Source organism: Rhea pennata, chromosome 1, assembly GCF_028389875.1.
Source record: "Rhea pennata isolate bPtePen1 chromosome 1, bPtePen1.pri, whole genome shotgun sequence".
Classification (NCBI taxonomy): domain Eukaryota; kingdom Metazoa; phylum Chordata; class Aves; order Rheiformes; family Rheidae; genus Rhea; species Rhea pennata.
This window is the reverse complement of record NC_084663.1, coordinates 153,949,001-153,965,484: the sequence shown is the minus strand read 5'-3', so window position 1 is coordinate 153,965,484 and position 16,484 is coordinate 153,949,001. Positions and strand designations below refer to the sequence as shown.

General features: G+C 36.5%; 1 protein-coding gene across 5 annotated transcripts in view; it reads left to right on the top strand.

The window, feature by feature from the left end:
* The window catches only part of NAXD (NAD(P)HX dehydratase), a 51,220-nt gene that overhangs the window by 30,521 nt on the left and 4,215 nt on the right, over nucleotides 1–16,484 (top strand). For all 5 annotated transcript variants that reach the window (XM_062601699.1, XM_062601697.1, XM_062601696.1 and 2 more), the window contains 4 exons: nucleotides 5,030–5,080; nucleotides 5,160–5,264; nucleotides 5,623–5,743; nucleotides 14,468–14,588. In XM_062601699.1, the coding sequence (XP_062457683.1) occupies nucleotides 5,030–5,080; nucleotides 5,160–5,264; nucleotides 5,623–5,743; nucleotides 14,468–14,588 (398 nt within the window). The remainder of the gene's footprint in view (nucleotides 1–5,029; nucleotides 5,081–5,159; nucleotides 5,265–5,622; nucleotides 5,744–14,467; nucleotides 14,589–16,484) is intronic.

The following is a 16,484-nucleotide window of genomic DNA, read 5'->3' as shown; positions in this document are numbered from 1 at the left end:
GTTGCAGAAATTGTCATGCTTTTCTGCACTACTGTGCCTTCTTTCAGCACTAACTTGTGCATTCATTCCTTCAAGCTTTTTCCTCCTGAGTTCCTTTCTAACCTGAATGATTTCATGTGATTTCATGTGTGTGTGGTTTTGGGTTTGGGTTTTTTTTTTATTATTATTATTATTTCAACAAAAAAAAAGAATTTTGGTTTGGCCAGTCTATTTTATAATTCATATGTGAAAATTGGGACAGAGGACACAGATTCTAGTAAAATGCATAACATTTCAGGGAATCGCTTCCATGATAAATAATTAATTAAAAAAACAGAAATTCTTCATCCTTAGACTGTAGATTTTCCCAGTTACAGTTATGATGGCTATCTTTACCCAGATAATAGCAGTAGTTTCTGTTGTGACACAACTTCTTTCTCAGGTCTTACTGAGTAGATTCCTTGCATTCAATTCCAGGATGTCCAGTTACAGAGCAAAGAACTTTAAAGGAATTTTGTGTTGTATGAGTAGTACAGATGTAGATTCAGGTTAATTTTATCCCTTCTGGCTCCCTCCCTTCAATCACCCACAACAAAAATTTCAATTGACAAAACATCTTTTGGATTTTCCTAGATGTTCAGTATTTAATGCCACTAACAAACAATCACAATGTGGGAGGTTTTCCCATATAGCTCGGTAGTGCATTCATAGCACGTGCAAATCACAAGTCATTTCCTCTTCATCTTAATTACAGTAGGAACTTGAACTTGGGTCTTTAGAGTGTTAGTAGAGAAGAATTTGGCAAAGGTAGGATCTGAATTTCAGTCTGATAACTTAGCTAACCTATGTGGCAGTAGGTCAAGAGGTTGGAGCACAGCAGTGCTCCCCTTCCTCGTTCATCCTCTCTGGTTTGTCACTAGTGCCAAGGTTGCCTTGCAAGTGCTTCATTTCTGGCTGTCCTTGAGTGTCCTTATGAATCGAGTAAAGGAAGTGGAAGTTTTTCTGCCTTGTTCTCAACCTGAACTTTGGCTGTTGCAGTGTGGTATATTCTGGGCAGAAAAAGATAGTATATTGGAAAATCTTGGCGCTAGAAGCATACAAAATTTAATATTCAGAATACTGCTTGAAGGGTAGGTTTTTGTGTTGGTTTTGTTGTTGATAGTGTTTGTATATGTTGCTTTTTGGCTTGGGGGATTGGTGTTTGGAAATCTACCTTAACTTTGGGTTTCATGTGTTTTCCTAGTAAAATTTTAAAGCATCTTTTGTTGTCAGTGTTCTCTTCTAAATCTTTTCCTATATAAGTAATTTTTACGTGGGGTAGAACTGAACAGATGGTTTCTGCTTATAGGTAGAATTCTATCAGAAACTGTTAAACAGATTTTGGAGTGAAAGTAGAGTTAGTCTCAGTTGCATTAATTGTATAACTAACACCAAAGGTTCTTATGTATGACTACAAGTACTGAAACAGGAAAGTGTGGAGATGCAGATTGAACTGAAAGTTAATTTTTGTGCTTCCCAGAAACAAAATACTCTACATAGACAATGAATCCATTACTGCTGTAAACTTATCCAACTACTCAATTTTTTAAATGTAATTCTTGAAGTAACAGTGAGTTGAAAAGTGGAATTCATCTCACCTAACTCTGCATCTCTAAAAATTAAGCTGCAAGTTGCCTCAGATCCTCTGTAATTACAGGTATGTCCATTGGGTGACTCACCCTATCCTAAATGAGGTGTCTAACCCAGAAGGGGTGGATTGCCCTCCAGTAGTGAGACATTTGACCTTTAAATGGCAGCAGGTGAGATGAATCCTGTCTGTAATCAATAGGAGACAGAGGTTCTTTTCCAATGAGTACTGTGTCATACAAAAGGGAGGGATGTCTTATGGGGGATTCTCTTATTCCTGCTACTGCTTTATTATGATTACTAGATTACACCCATGCACACGCCTGTACCTTTTCTCTGAGGTTTCTTGTCTGTCTCCAAGCAACTTCTGTCCTGGCTTAAGGAGGAGGAGGAAAGGAAAATAGTTGCCTTTTTTTTCTTTTTTCTTTTTTCTTTTTTTTTTTTTTTTTTTTTTCCTCAAAGGGGAGCTTTTTAAATAAGACAAAGGACTTTGTATTCCCTGATTATTCGTCTTATAAGAGGAAAGAAAAGCAAATATCACTTCAGTGGGTTACATTAGAAATTGGTACCTCAAGAGACTCACTGCACAATAAAAGTTGTTGGGCCAGTAGGTTTTTCTTAGCAAGATGAAATTTCTCTTCAGAGCAGAGGTCAAATGCCTCTCCCAGAACTGCAGAGGACATTTTAGAGAAGAGGGGACTCAAAGCATTATTCAGAAGAAATGCCTTATTTCTCTAGAGTGTAGCTGTGATCCAGCCTTCCAGAGGCTATTTGCCTTTATTTGTGCTTTTATACTTTGTAACTTTTGCTTTATTTATCTATTTTTTTACGCATACTTTTTTTTTTTTTTTTTTTTTCCCTGCATAAGGGATCTTCAGAATTTATTGATTTAGGCTGTTCCTGGAGGGAGATACAGGTATATGTAGAAAAATACAGAAATTCTAACCGATAATCAGAATGACAATTATGAGTAAATATGAAAAGGCATCAAGCAGCATCAGCCAAAACATAACTGTTTCAGAAAAAGCACATTGAAAAAAATTAATTCACTGGATTAGTCGTAATGAAGTTAAGAGAATAGTTTGGAAGGATAAGAACTTTTGAGATGTGTTGTTTGCCATCAACCTTCATTATGATTCCATATGAAGGGGAAATACTTCTTAAATTTTTAAAATATGAACTATTAGGAAAGGTGACATACTAGAATAAACTGAGGATTCATACTAACGAGAAGTAGGGCAGTAATCATTTTAAGTATACTGAAGGAGTTTGAAGTTGTAATGTACAAAAATATTCCGTCTAATTAAAACTAGTTATAAAACCTGATGCCAGTAAACTTCTTGTGTTTTAAAAAATTGTGGGGGATGATCTGAATGCCTTCTTACATAGTATCTTGCTAACCTCTGGAGCTCAAAGCCATATGATACAATACCTGAAAAGCTGAGTAGAATTCAAAATAATTGGACTTTTGGATGGATATAGATGGAAAAGATATATAAACCTGGGTGCTAGACCCACAGCCTTGTTTTATAATTACCAAATGGATCAAATTAAACATAATTGCTAATGAATTTAACACAACAGAGGCAAATCAGTACTGTTTCTGTGAAGGGAAACTAAGTGAAACGAAACTGGCAGGTCTATGTAGATAAATAATGAATAAAGAAATGACTGTCTCATAGGTTTTTTTTAAATCTTTGAAAGGAAGGCTACTTATTTTTTTCAATATGCCAAAACCAATTCTAGGTTTATTTTAAGATTTTATCCTTGTACTGCTGTTAAATATACTTATTCATAAATCTGAATAATTTAGTAGTGGCTGAATGGTGTGAGTTGTATAAAACTTTCTATTGGTTCAGAATTATTTAAATTGCTGAATATAAAAGAAGACTTGTGGTGCTCCCTTGGAATCCCAAGAATGAGAGGCACCTGGCAGTCTGAAATGCGGCCCAAGCTGAAACCGGCACAAATGTCTGTGTGTGATAGAAAGGTTTGTTTTCCTTAGTAGCTTCTAATTTAGCGACAGTTGTCTGTTGAAAAAAAAGCCCTCTGCTTGTTGCAGCGGGTACTGTTTTGGTCTCACACTTACAACATGCAGTTGGCACCCAAACAAACAAAAATAGTGTGGAGTTGAAGCACACTGTTAATCTCTGCTCATTCATTTAAAAATAGAAGAGGAAGATTTCTATTGAAATAGGGAAAAATAGAATAATGGAGGAATGAGTTAATGAGGATATATATATTCAGTAATGAATAATTTACAGGAGGCAAGGTAGGCAGTGTTAAGTCTTTTCCACAGTACAAGAACAGAGGTATATTCAGTACTCTGAAAATTAATTAAAATCCATACAACAGCTAATCTGAAGAGCTTAATAGCATTCATAATAATTCAGTTTTTGGATAGATACCGTACTCTATTATCATATATAGAAAAAAAGATAAACTCTCCAACTTTAAAGACATAAATTAGTAATGACTAGCATTCAAAAAGCTTGAATGTCAGTTATGGCTCATTTTAAAAAGCTGAAATATCAGTCATTGCTGCTGTTCAATTATTAGAGAAAACAAAGGCAGGCACTCTGCTGGTAGATACTGCTTGCTGAAAACGAACTTTGCAAATAGTCTATCCTCTGGATCTTTTTATTTTGTTTTGTTTCAATGTGTTCAGTTTATTTCTATTTTGAAACTGAAAGCTCAGGTGTGACACAAGTTCGGTACATGTTTTATGTGTGCTTTTTAGGCTTTTTGTTGGTTTTTTTCCCAACTTTTTCTCTGCCTCTGTTGCATTCTGATTTTATTCTTGCTTAGTTAAGTAGCTGTTTGGTTTTAAATACAAGCAATTCTCTACCTTTAGGCAGTTGCATGATGTCCAGCTATAGGATACTTAAAAAAATCTCCAGCATCATGATGAAATGACATGTCTTATGTACAACTTGTCTCACAATGTTTATTACTAAATGAACTCAAATATCACTTTCATCAGATAAGCAACTAAAATTAGTTCTGTTGTTATTGGTAAATTTCTGTCATGATGATATTTACTTGGATTTTTCTTTTTTAATTGGAGATGTATGTTTACTATATATCACCTGCACTGGCATCACACGACTCCTATGGCAGGAAGAGTGAGTCAGATTGTTTTTTTGATGCATGTCAACAGCAAGGTGTCAGATGTAGAAACATCATCATTGAACCAGGAAGAGAACAATGTAACTAAAGTTACCAGTTGATACAGAAATGTCTTCTGTTACTTTGCAGAATATAATAGATTTATTTTTTTTTTTTTTTTTACTTTGAAATAACAACTTTTATGGTCAAATTTAGTGTACAGAACATTTTTGTTAGGAAGAAAATGCTGAATTTCTTCTGAATCTTCTGAGAGTTAAATTAACAAGCATCTAAAAGTTATCTGCATTTCTTACAGGGTATTATAGAAAAATCAAAGATCAAAGGAATTCCAATCATAATTGATGCTGTAAGTACTTTTTTGATTCATTCAGTGGTTTGACATTTAAGAATCTATTTAGTAAATATTGTCTTACTGGTTTTTGCAGGATGGACTGTGGCTCATTTCCCAGCAGCCTTCTCTTATTCAAGGCTACCAGAGAGCTATTCTTACTCCAAACTATATGGAGTTTAGTAGACTATATGAAGCCATGGTGAGCTATTTTCCTTTTTGATAGTTAAGAGCGTTAAAAAGTAGTCTTTTAGTCTTTAGAAATAAACACCTTATTACTGGGTTAAACATTATATGCTGTTTCTTACATCTGAGAGAAACATCATATAGGTTTTCATTCTATGAGATAATTGCCACAACAATGCACATTCTTAAAATGAGCTCTTTTTTAAAGAAGAGCATTTCTTAAGCATTTTTGGCACTTCGTAATGAGTATAGAATAAAAATGCCAGGGCAGACTGACGGTAACACTTTTTTTTTCACACACAGAAGTAGCATGTGTTAGATTATTTTGTTCTAGTAGTAAAGTATGTATTGTGTATGGAATTCTTGTGTTGTAGCTTAGAGACCCCGTAGACAGTAGTGACCATCATGGATGTGTATTAAGACTCAGCCAAGCCATGGGGAATTTGACAGTTGTTCAAAAGGGAGAACGAGATCTAATTTCAGATGGAGAGAAAGGTAAGTGAAGCCTTTGCTTTAGCAGTGTGATTTTGTTTGTTTATTTTCACTTATTATTCAATGGTTGGCCTATAAGTGTACTGTATAGTAATTGGTTGACTGTATTTCCCTGAAAACTGAAGGGAAGGGAAGGCTGTCTTTACAGATCACCTATAGATGCTTTGTGTAAGGTGATATTTTAAAAGCGTGTTAAATGTAACTTAATAATTTATTTGATGAATAAATGTGCTTATTTCATTTCTCATTTAAATGGCTGTAACATTCTTTACATTACACGGATACTGAGGGGGTTTTTTTGTGTGTGAGTTGTTTTTAAAATCCTTAGCTGGGCGGGTTTATGCAAGTGCAGATGGTATTGCTAAATTAATATGGGTAACACTGTTGTTTCACCATATATTGGTGCATCTGAAAAATGAAGATGTCTTTAGGTCCATGGGCTACTCAGTTTGCTGACTTTGTCCATCACCATTGGTTTGTAGATTAGCACATATGTTTGTCTTGTACGTTAGCCCTGGTTTTTTTTGTTTTTTTTTTTTTAATTTAGCTATAGATTGCCAGTACAGTTTCTTAAAACAGTTCCTTATAAATATGGTTAAAATGTACTTAATAAAACTAGCCATCTGTCAGATGCCAAGATCAGAGTAGATCAGTATTACATTAATTCACGAGTGCCCTCATCCCATTTTGACTACATGCTCTCGTTTCACGTAAGCAGCAGCTCTGCCTGTAATTACTTGAAACACTAATACATGACAAATGTTTATGCCACTTAAAAATTATTTCATGTATACATCAATTTTTCATTATTTGGAGCCATGGGAGACTTTTATGTACAATAGAAAAATACATGTAATATGATAATTGGTTTGTGCAGAGCCACCTTCCACATGCCCCCTCAATAGTACAGATACTGTAGGACACATTGAAGCCAGCTGGGGTCAGTCAGTCATATAGTACCCAAGCTGTCCTGCATAGTCTGCTGTCATGCTGCACCCAGAACAGGCTTCGTTTGTACCTTGGACAATCAGCCCATGCTTCAGGGAGAATATACCTTGTTATAGGCTAAAAGATCCTGTCTCCAGTTTATGCTGTATAAGGAGTTTTAAAACACTGTAGCATATCTACTTTTTGTATTTTTATGTTCACCATGTTCTTTGCGTACTGGAATGTTGCTTTTTAAATTAAAGTCAGTAAAACTGGGGGAGCACTTTAGACTGAATGCATAATCTAGTATATCTCTGCACTCCTTTTGAGAGTTGTTGTTCCTGAGGTGAATGTACCTCCAGCACTTGCTCTTCTTCTTTGTCTCTTCTCATGCAGGCCTCAAAAAACAGAGTAACCCCAACTCTCTCAATTTCAATTGTGAAACTGAAAGCTCACGTGTGGCACAAGTTTGGTGCATGTTTTATGTATGCTTTTTAGGCTTTTCATTGCTTTTTTCCCAACTTCTTCTCTGCCTCTGTTGCATTCTGACTTTGTTCTCGCTTAGTTAAGTAGGTGTTTGATTTGAAATATAAGCAATTTTGTACCTTTAGGCAGTTGCATAATGTCCAGCTGTAGGATATTTTCTTGTCTCTTACATTGGTTTTGTCATTGGTGTTTTCTCTATCCTGGATTACAGATATTAATGCACGTTCCTGAGCCATAAGAAAGCAGTTGTCAGGTTTAATACAGATTATAATGTCTGTTGCATATACTGTTTATAGGGTCTGTGGTGTTTGTAAGAAAGTTAATTCCTGAGAAATTTGTAAAAATTAAAGACTTCAGCCTTCTTTTGACAAGGAAGTTCTTTGGGTCCCATCAGCAGAGTCTGTGAGTTACTGCTGGTCAATTTTTGAAATGCTCCTCAAATAGAGAATTACATTGAGAAAAGAGATTCTGCTGTCTGCTTTGTGCTGCAACATATAACATGTTTTCATGTCACTGACCTTGAATTCTCTCCCAGGTTTTTCACTCTTAACTTCTGCTTCTTTTCATCTGTCTGTTCTTTTGATCTAATGTCACTTTTTTTTTTCAGCTGAGACACAATGCATGATGATTCCAGTATGAGGGGAAACCCAGATCACTGGATCAGGCCAATGTCCTCTGAGCACAATCACTTAACTATGAAATGATCTGTGTACTCCTGTTGCCTTTTGTTTTTCCTGTCATTATCCTTCTGTAGCACTTAAGCCTTACCTTTTTTCAGATATTTCCTGCTTGAGCTCATGTACTTATCACATTAATACTGCAGTTTCCAGATACCGCTTTTAGACTTTCTCCTTGAGGAATATAATGCATGTATGATTTCTGAAAAATTAAGTCTGGATGCACTGCAGAAGAAGGAGCAATTGCAAGTTTGACTGTGTAGCTCTAGTGTTGTGCGTTCAGCTGTTGTGGAAGGAAGGCTTTTTGAGGATGCAGAATTTTGCAGCAGGGAAAGCTGTGACTTGGTTTCTTTTTGGTTTATAGTGATTGTAGGGGTTATTTTCACAATGCTTAATGACTGTAGGGAATTGAGTAGAATTAGTTTAAGACCAAGAAGGTTATAAAGTGATTTGATAGTGGGCTAAAAGTACAAGTGTTGGTGGAGGATTCCTGTCAGTAGATAGCTCTGTAATCTAAGCAAAATGGTGCAACAAATTCTAACTGGATGCTGAAGCTTAATATATTTGGATTAAAAGCAAGGCAGACTTTGTTAACATTCAAAGAAAATAGCTATGAGAATAACATACCTAGAACTTCAGTAGATTCCCAAACTGTAAACTCTCTGGACATTTGTGAGGTTTGTTTTTGTAGAAAATCAAATTAGATGAATAAAATGGTTCCTTATGGCTCTAAAATCAGTATAAAATCACCTGCGTGGTCTCTGTGAAATCAGTAACAATCCTCTGTTACAAATGAGGCCTTTCTAAGATTTGTCTCTTTCAGGTATGACCTGCCAACTGCCCTGTAAACATAATCAGAAAGATTTTAAATTAAGTTTTATATACTGTTTTTCTCTTTCCTTTTGCAATTCCATATTATAGCTTGGTCTACAGTTGTTGATTTCCTGCCTTACAAAGATGAGCTTCACCATGTTCTTGGTAGGTGATATATCAGTGCCATCACTGACCAGGGTAGAAATGAGTACTCAGCCTATGAGTAAAAGGTAAGTCAGCTTTTGTTTGCTATGACACAGCTCTCTAAGGTTTTCTTTTTATTATTCTTTGGAGAACTGGTCAATAATAAAGTGTGGTTATACCAGTCTTAGTTCCTAACATTTTTTAAATTTGGTTAGGTCCTTGAAATAGGTTGTTCTTTGTGTGTCTTTATTTTTTATTGAAATGAGTTTTTTCTGTACTTTCCCTAGCCCCCGTGTTTGTCCTCTCCTCTCACCACCAAAAGGCATTCTTTATGGGTAAGCAGCCAGCACCTGCCTGTGACTACTTTTACTGGAGCCAGTAGCCAAACATAGTTACTGTCCTGTTGCCCAGCTGCAAAGAAAAGGGGAAGCAGAGCATGTGAAAGGGAGGGGTTAAAAGCTTGCCCAGGCGGTGCTTATAATCTCAACCTTTCATTCCTTCCAATAGTGGAGAGGAAGCTGTTCAGTGCTTGCCAGTCCCACTCTCACTTACATGAAAGCTGTTATGGTGTCCAGCCACCCAGTAGATTCTGCCTTTGTTGGAGGCAGGACCTTCAGCTCCATTTCCACTTCTGCAGACGGAGCAAAACAGGGAGGTTGCACTTCCCATCCACAGTGCCACCATGTTTCATTGCATGCGCAGCCCAGCCTTTTGGCTCCTTGATATTATTCTGCACTGTTTGCACTATCCAACTGCCTGTTGGATAGGCTATCTGAGAAAAGTAAAATAAGATTTGGATTATTTTCTTTTAACTTAAATTGCTCACACTCAAGGACCTATCTAAGTTTTAAAAGTGTAATTAGGGAGTATAAGAGTATAACAGTATAAACACCCTTTATATGAAAGTCAGCTTACGTTTTTCAAATCAGTTGAGTGACTTCTCCAGCCCTCATTATTAATATTGGTTTCACTGTCCTTTTCATTCAGATTCATGTTTCTGCAAGTCCACAATTTCCAGCTGTGTACTTCCATAAACTAATTTGCAAAAGGAAAAAGATAAATTTTTACTAGTATGAGTGGCTGCCAGGTCAGAGATGTATATCAGTGAAAGATTTTAGTCAAGCCCTGATAATGGTCTAAACCTGAATCTTCCATTTGATGAAGCAAAATGGTTCTTGATAGCTATGTTGTTTTGCATAAAGTTATAATCTTAAGCCTTTTGATTAAAATGAGATTATTTGTTGTGCTGAGGGATAGCTAACATTAGCTATCTAATCTAGTTGGATCATATCAGAAGTCAGAATGGTTGTACTTTTCATGAGTGGATCCTTGAGCACTTAAAGAGATGGATAAGTGTAATTACTCCTGTTTTTTGGATTGAGGGAGACAAGTACAGAGAACCTGTTCAGGACATAAAAGATTCAGGTATAAAACCTTAGTCTCCTGGCTACCTTTTGGTCTGCAGCTTCAATAAATGTGATATTTCACTTAGGAGTGTTAGCTTTCTTTATCATCAGCAGTATTAAGTTTGAGTCTTAAAAGTTCGGCTTTTCTATATTTCACATTTTATGATCTAAATAAAAATATCAAAAATGAATCTCTGTTTTGTGTGTATGAATGTCGTAAATCAAGAGCATGTGGACATATGTTACTTTTTACAGTACTTGGCACTTGGTTTTCTGACTGTAATACATGTTTAGAAGCTCGCTTTGTAAGTAAGGCTGCCTTGTGTGTAGCCATATCTAAATTAATGCTTCCGTGTTAGCTCACAGTACTTGATCTCAGCAAAACTACTAATTATAATTTCTTTTAATTTAAGGAGAAGCCAGCTATTTTCAGTTATATAAAAGACTTTTTAAATGAAGTGTACAATAGCTTTGTGTCGTTCTTTTGGGTTTTAACCAGCCAGTACAGTTTAGATTGGGAGCTCCTTTATTTTAAAACTTGTTGGTAGTGGTAGCTAAGTATGATGTCGCAGTTTGAATGCTTCCTCAAATGCTAATATTTATCTTATCTCCAAGGCGTGCTTAAAAGCATGATATCCTATTTTATGGCCTGAAATACATTAGATATAGAGCTACTAAATGACTTGTCCATAATTCCCCAAGAAGTCTGAGGCAGAGTTTGGAATTGTTTAGTACGTTATAACCTAAAACTCTTTGAGTTTCTGCTTTCCAGGATTCTGTCACTATGATAACCTTTTTTGTTTGTTTGTTTTTGTTTGTTTTTGTGCGGGTTTATTGTTTCTGTTTCACTCATTTTTAAGTGCAAATTATTTAAATGGATTTAGGTAAGCAAGAAATCCAGGTGATTCTGTGTGACTGAGCTGTATTTGTTACATACAGCTCTGGCAATGTTTATTTGCGTCTGAAAGCCCATGCAATTTAATGGCTGAGCTTTCTTTGGAAACTATTGCGTAGGGCTGTGGTTGTTTTGACTGTAGCAGATCTCCGTTGCTGTACTTCAGTCATTCTCTGAGTGATAATGTTTTTTATTTGAGCTAGTCATTTCTTACTATAGTTTATGTATGCATTGTGGATAACTGCTAGGGAGTTGGTTTTGGGGTTTGTGTTTGGCTTTTTTTCAGAAAGTTATATGGCATAAATCAATTTCCATTAAAAGTCTGTCTATTTAAAGTGTACTTAGTTATTTTTTCAACTCATCACCATGTGAAATAATGACATCAGATTTGGTTGCCAAGACCTATTAAAAAATAAACACCTCACACCCCTGCCCAGCCAATTCGACTGGCATTGGCTGTGTCCTCTGTCATCTGGCTCTTAAGGTCTGTCAGTTGAACTATAGATGAACTTCTATATTTTGATTGGGATTGATGCAGAATAATTGATTGCTCTCTTTTGATATGGACACGTTACGGTGATTTCAGTCTTAGCAGTTTCCCTGTTTAAGATTCAGTCACCTTGATCTCCTCAGCTCTTCTAGAATTTGAAGAATCAAGTCTTCGAGGCTTTTCATTTTAAGCGTTCAGCACTAGTTTAATGTGTTGCTACCTCACTGAGCTACGGACTGAGAAATACTTCATCCTCATGTAAATACATCATTCTTCTTCTTCCCAGGGAAGTGAACTATCTATCTTTTTGGCATCATCATCGGCTATTCACTCATGTCCATCTAATAACGGTCTTGAAAAGTTGCCACGGGTTGTCGCTGCTCAGTGCAGCATAGAAGGAGGTCAGCTGCGTTGTCTCTGAAGAACTGCGTGATCCAGCCAATGGGTCACAGACTTTTAGGAGGGGATGCCGGGTTGGTGCTGGGGGGAAGACAGCAGTTTGATTTTATTGTTCTGGGAAAACGTTGGGAAAAGCATCGTGAAGTTTTTGTCCTTTGTGGGTTTGGCAGCGTGCCAGTTTGTCTTGGTTGTTGTATGGAATTCCTTCTTTTATTTTAAAAACTCTTAACAGTGGCTATTACCTAGAGAAGTTTTTCACTGCTTTTCACACTGCCTGTTTTAATGTTCATCATCCTTTTATTTTGAGATGTTCTTTGAGGAACTGAGCCTCTGTGCAGAATTCTCTGAGCATTATACCTTTTCCCCTCATTCAAGTGAGTTTCCTGTAAATCTGCTTCTTTGAAGTTATTGCATGGATTTGTTTTCCAGCATCTCTGTGCACAGTACAAAGGTCTGCTTTTGTTGCTGCTTGTGAGGTAGTCTGCACATATTTGAGACTTATTAAAAACACACACACACACACACACACGTGCACACACACACACAAAAGACCACCTTTTTGTAGCAGGGTTTTATAATTGGCCTAATTTGAGGAGCTCTTGCTTTCCTATACACTTCAAAACTGACTGGAAGGTTGTGGGGCTACAGAATAGAGGCAGATGGTGACATACAGCTAATAAGCAGGGGTTTGTGCTCAGCTGTCAGTCCGAAGGCCTCAAAGCTTTTGAACAGAGGATTTCCATTCTGCCTCCTGCCAGGAGTTCAAGACCTCAAAGTGAAAATCCTGTGAGATACCATCTTCAAAGTAGCAGAATTAGAGGTAATTTCCCCAATGCACTTTATTTTTAAAAAAAGATTAAAAAAATACCTTTTTCAAATAGCTAACTCAGAAGAGCTTTGCACTTGTGAAATTTGACATTAACTACTGTTCACTGAAAAACACATCCAGAATCTTAATTTGGGATTGGGCGTGGGGAAGGGAGAACAGTGACTGGGAAAATTAACTGCTGGGAACACTGCAGTGGTGTCTGCTGTGTTCATAGTGACTAATGAATCTTTGCCCTCTCAGTGGCAGCAAAAGTGCACAACTGCCTGGCCTGATGAGCCCAGCAATTACTGCTGGAAGAACTGGTAGGAGACAGAAGTGAAGTACAATTCTTTGCTGCACTCAGTAACAAAAAGCAGAAACGAGCTATGCAGATGAGCTGGAAATGGTTTGATTATGATAAGTAGTATTTTACATCTTGCTTTTTAAGAAGATTTACCTGCATGTCCTTCACTTTTCATGTAGGTTTTTCCACTATTGAAAAGTCATGGTTCCTTTTGAGTAAAAAATAAGAGTAATATTCGCTCCCTAACGCCTGGACTGCACTATTCATACATGTTGGAGAAACCCCATCTAAGCAACTTCCAGAAATTGAAGGTGCTGTTTTCCCAAGATGCTTCTCTCCTATTTGAAAGGATTGTTTGTGTATTCCTGAATTTGAGACCCTAGCAGCTGAGATGCTAAAGTTCACTACTTGGCCATCATTTACACTACTACCAGATCTTCTTTTTTGCTAGTAGAGAAAAATAAGTTCCTCAGGCTTTTCTTCAAAGGCAGCAAGAGGGAAAGCTAAGGATAGATATGTGCTTACAAGAGAATTTGGAGAAGGGTAGCAGAATTGATGCTGATTTCTTTTTGTATGATTTATATATCCCTGTGACTACTTCCTTGGGCTTGTTGAGAGTGAAGGACAAGGGAGTTAAATTTAGTGAAGCCATTTCCGGGTACTTCATAGTTTAAGCTCCACAAAGAGGTCAATTTGACCAAGAACCCTTGGATATTCAAGTAGAAATGCAACATCTAATAACTCTGGTCTAGTCTATCCACAGTAATATCGCTGACAGATACGCACAAGCATGCTCACGACTTTGTTGATAGCAAAGAAAAAAAAAAAGAAAGAGATCCCTTTTTACATATTGCTTTTACAAAGCCTAAGGAAAAGATTGCTTTCAGTAAAGTTTCTTTCTGATGCACATGGCAGGTTTGGAGTTTTTCAGTTGTATTCTTCTGCATTTGCTCTTCATAAAGCACCTCGTCTTAAATTTGTGAACTCTGAAGGTCAGAGACTCTGGAGAGCTGTGTTTGTACAATGGCTTGGTAGAGGTATCTGGTCTAGTTTGAGGCTGATGCTTATGATGGCAGTATCAATAGTATATGTAAACATGAGTCACTAAATTGATTAGTGACTGAGTCTTCCATGCAGTCTGAATAAACTGGAAAAAGTATTATGTATACATTGTGAGAAGTTATTCATAAAGGATTGAAAAGTGATTAGAAAAGTATTTTTTAAATGCTAATGCATTTTTATTTTTTTAAGAGCAGTATGTTTCGGTATGTGCTTCTTTCTGTGGGTTTCTTCACACATTAGCCATTGCAACTACGGTGGTGTCATTGTAAATGGAGGAAAAATGAACATGACTGTTCTTGGTTTTGTTTCTTCACAGTACTTGTATGCAGTCACGAAGGAAGCAGCCGGAGATGTGGTGGACAGGGGGACCTCCTTTCAGGTTCTCTTGGAGTCTTAGCACACTGGGCATTTCTTGCTGGAGCAGAAAAAACAAATGGGTATGAATATTAATAAATAACTTGTTAATTCTTGTCAGTCTGTATTCCTCTATGACAACTGTTGTATATCTGCTATAGAAATTTCCAAATGAAATGGGAGTAATTAGGACTAAGGTAAACATGTACTTCTTAAAATGTATGTTCTAGAGGACTCAGTGTAAATGTTCCTGTTATAATATGATAATTTTTTTCAATAATCTAACATCTTCCAAGTTTGAGGCAGAAGAGGAATGTGAATGTGGCTCAGTTATAAGGACACTTATGGGGTGTGGATTTTCAAAATAACTGAATCTGGGTGGAAAGTATGAAGACTAAGTAAGTGGCAGTTGCCAGTAGTAATATCTCTATATTACAGAAAGCTGTCGTTTAGTTTTATTTCTGTAATTTGATGAATTATCTTGCATTGTAGCTGAAGAATACAGTAAGTTGTGTAAGCTGAGATTTGTAAATAAAATATCAAAGAGGGTAGCTATTTAAAGGGACAAGTGTCACTGCAGTTTGCTCATACATAAAGCAGCCTTGCACTTGCAGCTAACTGTCAGCTCTCTTGTTAAATTATGTCAATTCCTGTCAGACTAGTTGGTCTATATAGCCCTGTAGCTTTTCTGTGAAAGTAGCTGCTTTGAAGAAAATCAGAAAGAACCGTGTCACATGCAGTCAGGAAATAACAGTCTCTATCCTAAGCAATGAGCTATAGATGTTCTCCTTAGTCTAAATGCTCCTTTTTTTTAAAAAAATCTATTGCTTCACTCTTGCTATCAATAATTTATTGTCTGTCAATCCAGAGGTTGTTCATCAAGTAAAAAGATTTTCCTGTGTAACTTATAAATATGTTAGCTCTTAATATGATTGCATGTTCCTCTAGTTTTTTTTTAAAGTATATGAGATCATAGATTATATGAGAAGTCAATTTGGAGTGTTTTTTTTCTTCGATGAAAACATTTGCTTTGATATTACCATTTTATTATTTGTTTCTTCCCAAGGCTTTCTTTTCATTATTTGCTCATATGGCAGTTTCTTCTTTTTCTAGATATCTTTTCATTCCTTTGTGAATCCTTTCAATCTCAGGGGTATTTGTTTTGAGAGAAGATATCCAGGGCTGAACACAGTATTCAAGCTAAGGCATATAGCTGACTTACTGTTTTTGTTGGAGTTCTTGTTTTTCAGAGCTTCTATCCAGTTCTTTGTGCATCTGAGTTCTGTCTTGTTGCTTTGCCACTTAGTGTGGCTGTTTGCAGCAATCATCAGATCCTTGCTCCTGTTTTCATCTTTCTCTAGTTGGTTTGCTAAATTCCAGATGTAATGGTCATCTGTTGTTCCAGAATATACTAAGAATTATGTGTTGTCTTTATAGTTGCTCCCTTTCTCCTTTTAATTCAGTTCTTTCATAGACTTTCCAATTAATATTGCTGTATTCCTGAACATTTGAACTTCCTTTCTTATTTTCTTCCTTTTCTAAGTTTGCATTTTGCTCACCATAATTTGTTTGCTTTTTCTGGTGGTGGTTCTTTTTGTTTAATGATATCATTTCTTGCTGCCATTACAGGAATGAAGAGATGTGTTGTGATCTTTCAGATGCTATATGCAGGTGCATACATGTGTCCATAAGAGTTACCTAATCTGTGCTTGGGTTACTGTTAGAGTGGTATTAGGTCCCCCAGTAAGAATGAGGGACCATTTGAACCAGACATAAACATGCTGAGAAGTTTGACATGCCCAGAATGAAAGATGAAACCAGGCTTGTTTGTGTGTCTGAAGTTGCTGCTGCCACTAAAGGAGTAACTGCAACTTCAGACCAGATTTTTGCAGAGTTAACAAACATAGATCATGTTCTCCAAGATGTTTTGGTGCTGCTCTCCTGATTTGGGCTTCTGTGGCTTTTCCAAACAGTCCCCT